This window comes from Ailuropoda melanoleuca, chromosome 9 (assembly GCF_002007445.2).
Source record: "Ailuropoda melanoleuca isolate Jingjing chromosome 9, ASM200744v2, whole genome shotgun sequence".
Lineage (NCBI taxonomy): Eukaryota > Metazoa > Chordata > Mammalia > Carnivora > Ursidae > Ailuropoda > Ailuropoda melanoleuca.
Genome location: NC_048226.1, coordinates 100,005,559 through 100,019,983, shown reverse-complemented (window position 1 = coordinate 100,019,983; position 14,425 = coordinate 100,005,559). Strand labels below are relative to the sequence as shown.

Below are 14,425 nucleotides of genomic sequence, written 5' to 3'. Positions count from 1 at the left end.
AAGGATGCTTCAGACGCTAAATGATGGTTGTAAGTGCTCATCAAAGTGTCCACTTACTGATGACCTCGCCTCTTCCGCCACCTCCACCGCCCAGCTTTGATTACAGATCCTATCAGCCGCATTGCCTGGCAATTAAGCCACACCAGGCCCAGGGGAAAGCTGTTTCTGAATCATGGAGGCACCGACATCTTGGGCTGGAAGGTCCCTGGGGATTATCTGACCATCTCCCCTACTTCTAGGCAGTGTTTGTGAGCTCTGTGTCCAGGACAAGCATGGGGTCTTGCTGAAGGGCCCACAGAGAGGTCCCTGGGGATACACAGTGGCGGCCTGGCTCCCCGCACTTGTCAGCAGGACCTTTCTTGTGCTGCACTTGTTGGTGGACAGGGTCACGGACGGGTACAAGCCTGTGTCTGCATCAGTCTGGATCTGTGTCAGCCAGGACACCTGGGTCCCCATCCCTGACCCACCATGGCCTGTGGGGACCTTGGCCAGGCCGCTTCACCCCCTGAGCCTCGGGTGTAAAGAGCGCACCTTGGTTCAGAGAATCAACTGTTCATGTCCTCAGTCCCCCCACGAGAACCTGCCAAGCTCTGTCTTCCTGGGGAGCCAAGAGGACTGAGAGAGTGAGGTATGAGGAGTGCCCAGCACGTAGAACATGCCTCATAAATCCCAGTCCCTGCCTTTCTGTTCCCTTGCTTTCCTCACCTGGGCTTAAGAGAGGAGGAGATGCGCCTTCTCAGGCCGTGGGCCTGTCACCAGTTCCCTTTCAAGACACACACAGCCTCTGTCACATGAACAGCCTTAGATGTCCGGCGAACCCACAGCAATGCCGTGCCGCTTGTTTGGGACACAAGGTCGCACCGTCCGTTTGCATGTCTTCATGCAACACCTGTCCCTGCCAGCCCCTCTGCAGCTCTGCCACCAAGAGCTCCAGGCAGACCCGGTGCCCATGCTGCCACATGCACGAGGGCCTCCTCTGCCAGTGCCGGCCCAGACCCGACCGGGAATGGAGGGGAGGCCCAGTCTGCAGGGAGCAGGGCACACTGGCCGGCCCCATGCCAGGAACAGGGCCAGAAAGGATGGCCAGGTCATAGTCCTGCTCCTGGGGAGTGCACATTCGCCAGGCAGGCTTCACACCCGGGTTCCCAAAGTGCCTCCCTGAGCCTCTTTGGGGACCACTGCCCGCAGCACAGTCGAGGCTCCCAGAAGTCCCCCACATGATGAGAACATACCCGTTTGGCCTTGGAATCCATGTTTCCTGATACACCTGTCTGTTGACAGCAACTTTGGGCAACTCTATTCAAGTCATACAGTAGTTTGGCGAATGCCACAGGGGCCAGGTGGGGTTCCAAGCCAAGTCTCTGAGCCCCTGGACAGAGCCAGGACAAAGGGCCAGGGGGGCACAAGGACAGGAGGAAGTCTGTCCATGGGCACCAGGCACCATGAGGAGAAGCCGAGTGAAGAGAGACAAGGAGGCGGCAGAGGAAAGGACGGCTGTCAGGGAAGGCCTCTCGCAGGAGACCTGCAGGAAGGGAGGGGTGCAGGGGGCCCTGCAACTCCAAATACGATTTTCAGGGGTTCTTCCGGTTACTCCCATGCCCCTTCCAACTCAGCTGGTGAGGCAAGTGTCGCTTCTCCAGCTCAGAGCTGCTCCAGGTCCTGCGGCCCACCCTTCACCTGCTGCCTCTCCAAACGGCAGGGCCCTGCGCCCCGCATCCTCGGGGGCCGGCTGCCCTTGGGACTGTGCGTCCGTGCGCTGAGGTGGGGGCTTTGGAGCCGGGCAGTGTGGTCTCTTCCCTGCAGGAGTCCACAGCGTGGGACCCAGTCTGATGGGAGCAGCCACGGAATGATGAGCAAAGGGGGTGTCTCCTGGGAGTCAGGGTGACATGGCTCCATGGAGGGGAACGCTATGGGACAGACATAGGTGGCCTGGGGCAGAACCTGCACTCTGCAAGGGAACCTGTGAGTGTCTGCAGAGTTACACGGGGTTCTGTTTGCCTTTAGAAAGCTCGTCCTGCCCTGGAACCAGCTCGGGACCCTCCGGCACCACCCATGAAATGCTCGCTCTATGCTAGGCCCCCCACACCCCTCCCACAGCTTAGTCTTTACAGCAACCCTGGGAGGTAGTAATTATGTCCCATTGTTCAAAGGGAAGAAACGAGGCTAAGAGAGGTTAAGTATCTCACCTAGGACACACAGCCCAGTAAGTGGTACAGGCTTCTCTGCCCCTGGGAGCTGGGCCACTTTGACCTCCTGGCTGAGCATGCAAGACCAGTGAGTCACTCGTCTCAGGCAGCAAGCAAGCAAGTCCTGTTGGCTCTGAGACCGCTGGGAGCTCAGCTGTGGAGCTGCCCTGCTGGCAGCCAGCTCCTGTCCTGCTGACGGATGACTGCCCAAGGAGGCCCTTTGTCACTCTGCTTTCCCCTGAATGATGTTACTATTCAGCTGCTGTTGATTCACATCTCTGGACACAAGGATTCAAAGTCCAAACAAACGGTGGCACTTTGCCCCAGAGGTGGTGCTCTGCTGTGCTCAGGCCGGCATCCACTGAGCTTCCCAAATGGGTGTGGGCGGGCAGAGGCCTGCCACTCGAGCCCCATGCTCAGGCTTCTGCCAGCAGGCTGCTGCACTGCTCGGTGGGAATTGGGGCCTCGCTGTCCCACACACTGGAGAGGGCGCACACGCCCCCAGGCTGCAGAGGGCGCCCATGGCCGGCCCGCTGGAGATCCTGACAGGGCAGCCTCTGAAGAAATGAGCTCCCTGTCTCACCAGGAGGCATGTGTGCTCCCTCCGAGCCTTGTGCCCTTCTCCTGCATCAAGGGCTCTCCACCACAGCACTACGGACATTTGGGGCCGCATGCTTCCTTGTCGGGGGCCGTCCTGTGCCCTGTGATGTCCAGCAGCACCCCGGGCCTCTGCCCACTTAATGCCGACGGCACCCCTCCCCCAGATGTGACAACCAAAATTGTCTCCAGACATCAGCAAGTGTCCCAGGGTGAGGGGGGAGGCAGAATCACCCCCTCTAGAACGCTGGCTCCTCACCCCCACCCTTTGGAATGCTCCCAGCACCCTGAGTCCCGGGGCTGCGTCTCTGGCTGCAGGGCCCGGCATGCGGGTTGTGCCCCGTGAGCACGGACCCCCGGGGTCTTTGCACCCCCATCCCCGGCATGGCGCTTGCTGGAGAACCAAGCCACCCTCCTGGTGTCATTCATGCTCAGATGACAGTTTTGGAGGGTCTAGGTGGTCGAGTCAGAACTTCTGAATTTGATCAGAGCTGAGCTGTTTGGCGTCAGCGTTAGCAGAGCACTTGGGTTCCTGGTTCAAACAGAGCTAAACTTATCTTTGGGAAAATAGACTGTGTTTGAGGCCTAATCATAGGCATTAAAGCCATTAATTAGTAATAAGATTCAATTTCCCGGTGTCCTTGCCCGCGTGTGTGTCCTGATGCAGAGATTGTGCTGTGATCAATTTCCACAGATGCATCGGCAAACACCTGCTGTCCCAGCTCCGCTGTGACACGTCGTCATGTTCCCCAGCCCAGCCAGGCCCCAAATAACCCCATTACTGAGAAAGATGATCCATACCAAATGTCCTGCCCGCAGCTGGGGGGGCGGTGGAGGGGAGAACGCGGGAGAAGGCAGCCAGTGAAGCCCTCCTTAATCAGATTACAGATTTCACATGTTCCAATTGAGGCTGTTAATAAAATGGATGCGCTCAGCCCAGTGTCAAGATCTCGCTCAATAAGGCTGCCTTTTTGTCCTCCCTCAAGAACGCGCTTGCCTCCGTCTTGCTAAGCTTCCCCCACCACGCCCACACCCCATCCCCTGCCTTCCTCTGGGGCAGGGTCGAAGGGGCGCTTACCGTTGACCCCAGTCCTGGAGACCCAGGAGCAAACACACGGGAGCACATGCTGCGTCTGGCCAGGGCGGGAGGCCACGTGGGTGTCGGAAGAGCGAGGTCTGGGCCTCAGGCTCCAGGTGTCCTCCCACCCCTGTCTCTGGCCACCGCAGATGGGCACTGGGATCCTGACCATGCACGTGTGTTTGCAGGTTCCACGAGATGATGGCCACGAAGTGTGGGACCTCTAGGGAGCTCTGCTCGGGGCACGCAGAGCCCTACCCTATTTTCAAGTGTGGCTCACCTGGGCTAAAACTGAAGTATCCCGGGAACGATAAGGCCCAGCCAGTCTCAACAAATGTGTGGAGGCGGATCAGGCGAGGCCCTGCGATGGGCGAGGCCCTGCAATGAGCGAGGCCATGGGGGCGGGGCGGCGTGCAGAGCCGGCCACCTCCCCGGGGTTCCCAGCGCACACATGAGGTCCTGGCTCGGCGCTGTCACCTGCACCAGGGCTGACTGGAGAGGGGAGAGAGTGCTTGTGGGGGGAAGCCGTGCTCAAGGGGCTGGTTCACTTTCCCAGACAAGAGCTCCAGACTTGATGTTTCTGGTGCAGTTTTATAATTCTACGATGTTTAGATTAACATTCATGCTGATTTTAGCTGCACAGAGTTCTTAACTCCCATGATTTGCATCTTCGTGTATGGAAATTTCTCCTATGGGAGAGAGTCAAGTGTGTTGTGTTTTGGGTCTTTTAAAACAAGGTGTTCTTCATTTGGACTTTTCTTCCATATCCCTCTGGTCTGACCTGGGGAGTGTTGGCAGCGGGCCTCCGGTCTGGCCCCCAGATATGATTTTGTCCCTTGCACAATGCTGGGTCAGGTGCACCTGGAATCCCCCCACAAAGGCAGGCAGCCTGGTGCGATTTGTGGGTTAAGCTGCTTAGACACGTGATGGGTTGACCTTGTGTTGGGCAAGGGCTGTGGGCCGTGGGCCACAAGCTCTGTTCCCTCGGGATCAGTGGTTTGAAACCATCTCGGGGTTCCTTCCATCTCTTCACACACACTTTTCTCCTGGGTCTTCTTTCCCTGGAGAGGAGAATAGGTAGTGGAGGGAGTGCAGGCCGGGCACAGGCTGTGGCTAGAGTGGCCACAGCCGCCACCACTGCACACGGGCGGCCACTCCAGAACTTGTGGGAGGGGAGCCAGAATTGCATTTCTGTAAGCTCCAGGGGCCCTGAAGCTCGGGAAGCATCCTCTCCAGTGGCCACAGGCCCTGAGAACAGACACGCTAGGTTTTTGGGCCCTCGGCCTCGGACCAGTGGGCTGGCCCAGGAGAGGCTCCCACTGTCTCTGAGCCTCAGTCTGCTCTGATGAAGACAGGGCCGTTGCAGGTGTGCAAGGGGTAGACACAGGGAGTGTGGGGGAAGCACTTGACCCTGGTGGTCCCCACCATTACTTCCATAGTGGCACCTGTCGGGAGTTGCCTGTGCCCGTTTCCGATAGCATCACCTGGGAGGCAGTCTTGGCCCCAGGATGTGGGCTGCTCGCTGGCCACTGAGACTGGCAGGTGTCGGCAACAGAAGCTCCGGAGCTGGGAGTCCTCCCTGTTCCTCGCTGCACTCCCTCCCCAAGCAGCCCTGTCTTTGCCCTGCCTGATGGTTACCAGTTTTGACAGGCCAGGCTATTTTTAGAAACCTGTTCCCACTCCTTTTCCCTGTGGGAAAAGGAAAGCAAGTTAAATTTTAAATTAACCCACCACCCCTCCTTCTCCCACACACACCAGCACACACAGTGGCCACTCCGGGTGTGAAGCATTGCAGGAGGGACTGGGAGGGGAGGGGCTGCCACACTCCAGGCTCTGTGAGGGACACTAGTGTCTGTGACCTGGGCAGCTGTCCTGTCCACTGCGCATACTGTCATCGCCATTGCACCCAGCAGGAACAAGTTTAGGGAGAAGTGGCTGGTTACAGCCACCTAGCCAGAAGGGCCAGGGCCTGTCCAAATGCCCTCTGCCATACCTGGAAATGAGTTGGTAACAAGGGAGGCCCCCATGGGGCGGGGGTGTCCCCCCAGTGCGGGGGCAGACCTCTCGTCTCCAAGCAGCCCTCCGTGCCTTCCAGAACACTTCTGTGCCTGGACTTGTTTTGTGCTGATAGCCCTTGGGAGCGGGGCCTCCGCGAGATCACAGGTTGCTCCAGGTCACGCCTCAGAGCCGCTCTCCCGCAGCGTCCCCAGGGCGGAAGCCCACTGCCCCGTGCAGACGGGTAGGTAGCACCTGACCAAGGGCAGGGAAGCATTAGATTCACAGCTTGAAAAACAGGGAGGTTGATCTGAAAAATAAGTGTAAAGTCAAAGTTCAGTAGTCACCAATTTTTACCAATTAACCCGATAAAGATGTGGAACAAATTTAAATGTACGTCAAAGTCTTTGACTTGATCTGTTCTTGCTGAAGCTTTTTTTTGAGCCCTTTTCTCATGCTGGAAAGGAGACCCCGGGGAAGAAGTCACCTGCCTGGGCTGAGGTCCTCACCCATCCTGGCGGACACTGCGGCTCTGCCTCTGGGCTGTGACAAGGATGGGGTGTTGTACGCAACTGACGGATTATTGAACTCTGCATCTAGAACTCACGATGTACTGTATGTTGGCTAATTGAATCTAAATTTAAAAAAAAAAAAAAGGAGGATGGAGGACCCTTGTGACCAGAGAGTGCCCAGCAGGGCCTGCCAACACCAGCCCCCCTCTCTTCCCTGGTTGCCCCCCTTCCAGTCACCAGGCTGCCCTCCATGACTGCAGGTTACTTCACGTTTCCTAGAGTTTAGATCAGTGGGTACTTACACTAGGTACTCTTTCTCTGACCCACTTCTATCATCCAGAACAACTGCTTTGAGACTGAGTCACATCGTGGCGTGTGTAGTCTGCTCCTTCCTGTGGCTGAGCAGAGTCCCTCATATGCACACACCGCATGTCCCTCATCCATTCGCATGTAGGTCGACGTGTGGCTTGCTTCCAGTTTGGGGCTGTTAGAAACAAAGCAGCTGTAGCCATTTGTGTAAAAGTCTTGATGTGGACCTGGGCTTTCGTGTGTCTGGAGTCCCGCCTAGGAGCGGGATCGTGGGCTGCAGGATAGGACGTCCGCACATCACCTCCCTCGCCCCTGCTGTGATGCTTCGGGCCTCCCTCCTCCCTCCCTGCCCGTGTGGCTGCAGGTGCACCAACTCCATGGGCTGTTCAGGAGCCAGCTCTGGTTTCGCTGGTCTTCTGTCTGCTTTTCTGTTGTCTATTTCAGCGACTTTACTAGGCTGTTTGACACTTCCTTTTTTTTTTTCTTTCTTTGGGTTTAATTTGTTCCTCGATTCCTAATTTCTTAATATAGGAGCTGAAATCGTAAATTTGAGATTTTTCTTTTTTTCTAGTAGGTGTTTAGTGCTATAAATTTCCCAGTAAGCATTGCTTTATTGGCATCTCACAAATTTCGATACGTGCTTTTCATTTTCACTCCATTGAAAATAATTTCTAATTTCCCATTTAGTTTCTTCTTTGACCCGAGGGTTATTGGGAAATGTGCTGTTCAAAATATTTGGAGATTTTCCAGATCTCTTCCTGGAGATTGATTGCTAATATAATGTCATTGTTGTCAGAGAACATATTTTCTATATCACAAACTCTGTTAGAATTATGGTCGAGAATATGGTCTGTATTGGTAAATATTTCATGTTTACTTGAAAATAATGTATATTCTGCTCTTTGAGGAATATGTTCTATAAACGTTAATTAGATCAACTTATTTGAATGTTTTGTTAGTCTTTTATGCTCTGTTTGGTTTTCTGGTTACTTGCATCATTGTTGAGAGAGGGTGTTGAAATATGCACCTACAATTGTGGATATCTGCTTTTATTGGCAGCTCTATCAGATTTCACTTTACAAATCCTAAAACTCTGTTATTGGTACATAAACGTTTAGAATTATGTCCTTTAATGAATTGGCCCCTTTATAATTATGAGATAACATTCTTAATTTCCTGTTGTCGGTTGCTCTGACATTAATATATTCACTCCAGCTTTCTTTGCATTAGTGTTAGCATGACATTCATTTCCCCATACACTGAATTTTATCCCATTTGTATCTTTATATTTAAAGTGCATTTCTTATAAGCAACATATTATTCATGGGTCTTTTAAAATTTTGTTCTGTTTTTATCCTGACAATCTCTGCCTTTTATTTGGGCCCATTTACATGTAGTCTATTAACTTTTAACATAATTATTAATATGCTTAGTTTTACTTAAGTCTGTGATCTTTGATTTTCTCTGTCCCAACTGTTCTTTTTCCATTTTCTTCTTTTACTGCCTTCTTTTGGATTTAAGTATTTTTGTGATTCCATTTTACAAAATAGACTTCATTTTTTTTTACAACAGTGTTAGTTTCACAGCAGAACTAAATGGAAAGTACAGAGAGTTCCTACATACCTTCTATCCTCACCCTCTCATAGCCTCCCCCACTGTCAGGACCTCCCCCCACCCCGAGAGTGGCACATTTGTCAAATCACTGAACCTACATGGACATATCAGTATCACCCAAAGTCCATAGTTTACATTAGGGTTCATTTTTGGTGTTGTAAATTCTATGGGTTTGGATAAATGTATAATGACATATATTCATATATCTGTATTATAGTATCACACAGAGGAGTTTTACTGCCCTAAAAATCCTCTGTGCTCTGCCTTTTCATCCTTCTTTCCTCCTAATCCCTTGGCAACCACTGATCTTTTTACTGTCTCCATAGTGTTGTCTTTTCCAGAATGTCATGTCGCTGGAATCACACAGTGTGGAGCTTTCCAGACTGGCTTCTCTCACTTTGCAATGGGCATTTAAGGTTCCTCCATGTCTTTTCATGGCTGAGAGCTCATTTCGTTTTAGCCTAGTATTTCATTGTCTGGATGGACCACAGTTTATTTAAACAGTCACCTACTGAAGAACGTTTTGGTTGCTTCTAAGTTTTGGCAAACTGCTAGTTTTTGTGCAGGTTTTATGTGGTCGTAAGTTTTCAAATTGGATAAATAACAAAAAGCATGATGGCTGGATCGTATGGTAAGAGTCTGTTTGGTTTTGTAAGAAACCGCCAAACTGTCCTCCAAAATGATTGTACCATTTTGCACTCCCACCAACAATGCATGAGAGTTCCTATTGCTTCATATCCTTACCAGCATTTGGTGTTGTAAGTGTTTGGGGTTTGGTACTTCAACAGGTCCACAGTGCTATCTCACTGTTTAAAATTGCAATCCCCTGATGACTTATGAGGCATCTTTTCAAATGCTTATTTGCCATCCGTTTGTCTGCTTTGGTGAGGTGTCTGTTCAGGTCTTTCGCCCATTTTTAGTTGGGTTGTTTGTTTCCTTGTCATTGAGTTTTAAGGTTTCTGCGTATAGTTTAGAGAACAGTCTTCCCAAATACATGTTTTGCAAATATTTTCTCCCAGGCTTGTCTTCTCATTCCCTTGACAATGTCTTTTGTAGAGCAGGAGTTTTTTTATTTTAATGAATTCCTGCTTACCAAATCTTTTGAAAATTATTACCATACCCAAGGTTATCTAGATTTCTCTTATGTTATCTTCCAGGAATTTTGTAGTTTTGCATTTTATGTTTAGGTCTGTGATACATTTTGAGCTAATTTTTGTGAAGGGTATAAGCTCTGTGTCTACGTGCAGTTGTTCAGTTGTTGCAGTATTGTTCTTTGAAAAGACCATCTTTTTTCCATTGTTTTGCCTTTATTCCTTTGTCAGAGGTTGGTTAGCTCCGTTTACCTGGATCCATTTCTGGGCTCTTTCTTCTCTTCCATTGATCCATGTGTTCCTCCACCAACACTACACTGTCTTGATTACTGTAGCTTTATAGTAAGTCTTGAAGTCAGATAGTGTCAGTTCTTTGACTTTGTTCTTTTCCTTTAATATTGTGTTAGCTGTTACAGGGTTTTTTATTTTGTTTTGCTTTTGTTTGTTTATTTTGCTTTTGCTGCTCCCTGTAAAACTTAGAACTAATTTGTCAATGTCCAAAAAATTACCTGCTGGGATTTTTATTTTGATTGCATTGACTCTGTAAATGAAGTTAGGAAGAATTGACCTCTGGACAACATTCTGTCCTCCTGTTCATGAACGTTGATTATCTCTCTATACATTTAGTACTTCTCTGATTACTTTCGTCAGAGTTTTGTTGATTACGAGAATTTTGTTGACTTACCATGTAAATCTTACACATAGTTAGTTATATGTATACCTAAGTATTTCATTTGGGGGTGGGATGGTAATTGACTTTTGTATTTTTACCTTATTCCAGCAATGTAGCCATAACACCTAGTTCCAAGAGTTTTTTTTGTCATTCTTTTAAATTTTCTACATAGATGATCGTGTCATCCGCGAACAAAGTTTATCTCCTTTGTTGGCTTATAACTATAACTCTTTCATTTTATTATTGTAGGGGCTTTTTTAGGGTTTATGGTATACATCTTTAACTTATCACAGTCTATGTGGAAGTGACAGTATACAACTTTATGTATACATTAAGGACCTCGTAATAGTACAGTTCCAATTCTTCTTTCTGAACTTTAATACTATTATTATACCCTTTATTTCTATAATATTACAAATCCCACAAAACATTTTTATTTTACAGAGATTTAAATAAGAAAGAAAAATCATATGTATTTACCCATGTAGTTACCATCCTGTGCCCGCATCGCATCTTATTGATCTCTGTTTTCACTTGGTGTCATTTTCTTTGGGCCTCAAAAGTTTTAACCTTTCTGAATGTTCAGGTTTCCTTCTGCTAAATTCTTCTCTGCTTTTATATTTCTGAAAAAACCTTTATGTTACCTAGTTTGTGAAAGTTATTTTTTACCTGGTTTCAAATTCTAGGTTAGCTGTTCCCCACCCCCCGCCCCACCTGGTACTTTAAGGCGGCGCTCCACTGTCTCCTCTCTTGCCTTGTTTCTGATGAGAAATTGCTGTCGTATAGTGTGCCTTGGCTTAGTTTGCTCAGTATTTCTTGTGCTTAGGGTTAGACTGGCTTTTGGGATCCAGGAATTTATAGTTTCTATCAATTTCAGAGAAGTTTTGGCCACTCAGTTTTTCTCAGTCATTTTTTTCTGTCTCCCTCTGTTCTCTGTTTCAGGGGACTCCAATTGCAGATAAGTTTGGCCACTTGAAATTTTCTAAGAGCTTACTAATGTTCATTCTATAAAATATTTTATCTGTGCATTTCATTTTGGATAATTTTTTTTGCTGTGTCTTCAAATGCACGTACTTTTACTTCTTCTTCCGTAATGTGTAATCTGCTGTTAACCCACCCAGTTTGTTTTCATCTCAGATATTGTACGTTTCGCTGATAGAAGTTTGAATTGGGTCTTCTTTGTGCCTTCTGTGTCATTGCTTAACTTCTTGAACATCTGGGAGAGAGATAATTGCTTTAATGTTCTCATTTGCTAATTCTGACATTTATGTCAGTGCTGGGTCTGTTTTGATTGGTGGTTTTTTCCCTCCTCATTGTGAGTCATATTTTTCTGTTTCTTTGCTTGCCTGGTAATCTTTCACTGGATGCCAGACATTATCAATTTTATCTTGTTGGGTGCTAGATATAAATATCCTTGAGATTCTAGGACATGGTTTTATTACTTAGAAAAAGTGATATCATTTTGGTTTTTGCTTTCAAGATTTTGGGGGCAGGACCAGAGCAGTGTTTAGTCTGGGGCTAATTATGCCCCACTATGAAGGCGAGAGCTTTCTAAGTAGGCCAGCACCTTATGAATGCTGATGTTTTGTTGTCTGCTGCTGGGAGCAGGCGCTATTCCTGGGTCTGTGTGAGCCCCCGACACTTTTCCCTCCAGTCCTTTTAGGTAGCCCCCGCCCCCCGGTCTTGGGTCCTTCCGGTACTCCGCTGAGTATGTAAGGGGAATCTTCTGTAGCCCCCCTCTTGCTCTCGTCTTTCAAGTTCTCTACGCTAGGAGCTCTAGCTGCGTTCATCTCCTGGACTCTTTGCTCTGTCTTCTCAACCCACAGAGGCGTGGGGGCCCCTCTCCCTGTGTCACAGCCCAGAAGCTTTCAAGGCAGCAAGCTGAGGTGTCACAGGGCTTGCCTCATTTCTTTCTCATCTCTTAGGGGTCACTGTATTTTGTCGCCTAATGACCAGTCTCTTGAAAACCGTCATTTCATGCATTTTGTCTCATTTTGTCTTGTGCCAGAGGGAGGGTAAATCTGTCCTTGCTACTCCTTCTTGACTGGAAGTGAAAGTCTCTTTCACTGTAGATGTTTTGACATGGTTCTGTTTCACCGAAGTGCACATTAATATGTAAGAAGTCTCATGGGCAGGATGAATAACTTATTCATTATTGTCAAGAAGAAAGTCATTTATTCATTTATTTGCTCGTTCAGGAAATGTGTACCTAGCCCCTACAAGGCCAGGAGGAGAACACCACGAATGAAACAGGCACGCTCCGTTTCCTATGTGGCTAATTTGGAACCAGATCCAAGGAATTTTGACAACTTCCCTGAAAAAACTTCAGTAAACTAACGGTCCCCATCATTCACTCACCGGACGTTTACTAAGCACCTGGGGTCTGCAGACCCCGCTCGGCACTGCCCCGAGGAGTACCCGGCCTGGGGGTGCTATGTGGACAGAGAATCCAAAATGCTACCTACTGAATGTTAGAATAAATCCTTATAAAATGTGAATGTTTTGACCGTGAGGTAGAAAGTACCGGAGTAGGTGCCAATGGAACTGAGTTTTGAACGATGGTCCAGGCACAGGGCCACAGCAAGGGGGGGATCCAGGTGTGTTCAGAGAGGTAGGAGAGCCCTGGGATGGCTGGAACTTGAGTGTTTGGGGCTCAGTCCACGACAAGGCTGGCAAGGGAGGCTCCATGTGGGGTCACACGCAAGCCGAGGGGTGAGGGAGCCACAGACATTTTAAGGCACGTTGGATCTGTGGTTCAGGAAAAAATAATGATATGGTCATTTTATATGAATTCAGAGGCGCGATGGACTTTTGCTTTTATGGTCTCAAAATCCTTTTTGGTTTCCCTGAAGGAACTTTACTCTAGTTTTTCAAGTAAAATTTATTTGTTGGCTTGGGAGCTTTTGAAGCCACACACACGTGTGTTTCCATGACACAGATGTGTTCCCTTCGGCGTGTACACGCATGTGCGTGCGCACACACCCATACTCGCAGGCAGACGAATGGGGCCAGGCTTCTGTTGTGCTCAGGGCTGGCGGGCAGACGCCACTCTGGAGGCTGGGTTCAGGGCCTGGCTGCTGTGGGGAATTGGGCCATCGATTCTGAATCATAGTTCCTGAGTGAGTCGTGAGCATCCCCTGTCTGGAAACAAGCCGTGCTAACCCATGGTTATAGCACCCATCCTCACCCCTGGGCCATCCAGCCTTTCCGAGGAGGCCTGCTTCTCTCTGGACCACAGAGGACAGACTGGTCAATGCTGAACCACAAACAATGGGAGGTCGTTACATGGCAGCTCACGTTCCCCAGTTAGTGCATGGCCCAGCAGGGCAGGCTTCTCTCGTGCCGCTGAGGGACTCTGGGCACCCAGTCATCTGACTGGGCTGGGCCTGGCATTGATGTGCAGGCCAGTAACCTTGTAGGGTACTGTGTCTAGATCCCGAGTGCCTGCTGACCAGCGTAGGCCTGGTTAAGTCTGCCCAGCCCTGTCCTCTTGTCTTCGGCAAGGTAGGGGCTGGGCTGGATGCTAACACCCATGACCTCTGGGAATGCCCAGTGGCTGCAGGGGCACCGTGAGCCTCCAGGCTGAGCCTTGGCCAGCCACTGTGCCAGGCGCATGTCCCCAAGACCTCACAGCAGTCTGGGGCCTTCGAGTAGGCCCCAAAGGCAGAGTTGGATTTCAGCAGCAGAAGTGGAGAGAGAGGTATTCCATGCGGGCACAGCTACATTGAGGCCTGGGCACCAAGGCTGGAAGGACAGATGGTTATGGAGGACAGGACGGGGCACTTGGTCCTGGCTGAGGTCAGGCAGGTCTTTGAAGGCTCTGGAGCCTGGGATTCGCCATGGGGCCCCGGGGAGAGAGAGAAGTGGCTCTCCCAGTGCCCCATAGCCCAGAGGGCAGGGGGCAGCGGTGACCCAGCCTGTCAGGCTCCCAGCACAGGCTCTGTGCTCACACCCGGCTGAGGCCAGGCCGTGTCTGTGCTGGCGTTGACCCCTTGCCTTGCGCCGGCCTGCAGCCCTCCCTCCGAGACGTGACCTCAGCCCTTCAACTTGCTGGTGCTCCAGGAAAGCAGCTGGTGGTTTTTCGCCCTGAATGACACACTCTGTGCCTGGCCTGGGCCAAAGGCCCTCTTCTCAGTTTCTGGGAAAAGCAAATTTATCAGCTTGTGAAAAGGGGAAATGTTTATAGGAAAGGAAGGCACAAAACGAATGACTAATCACAGCCTGGTTCTTGGTCCCCAGAGACCAATATTCTAGTCTCTTGCATTTATTAGAAAAGGGAGCCAAGGAGATCTCATCTGGAGAACTGGGAGCACCCTGAGGGGCTCCTGCCGGGGGTCCCTCCCTGTGTCGACTGGAGGCCACACGCAGGA

General features: G+C 50.0%; 1 protein-coding gene across 6 annotated transcripts in view; it reads left to right on the top strand.

Annotated features, from left to right (window-relative positions):
- Window positions 1-14,425, top strand: part of TRAPPC9 (trafficking protein particle complex 9) — a 601,443-nt gene that overhangs the window by 553,320 nt on the left and 33,698 nt on the right. The window contains exon 23 of one of the 6 annotated variants that reach the window (XM_034668656.1): window positions 12,254-12,283. The exons of the other annotated variants lie outside the window; for them this stretch is intronic. Coding sequence (XP_034524547.1) covers window positions 12,254-12,268 — 15 coding nt within the window. The 3' untranslated portion in view covers window positions 12,269-12,283. Of the gene's footprint in view, window positions 1-12,253; window positions 12,284-14,425 lie in introns of those variants that run through there. 6 annotated transcript variants of the gene reach the window in all.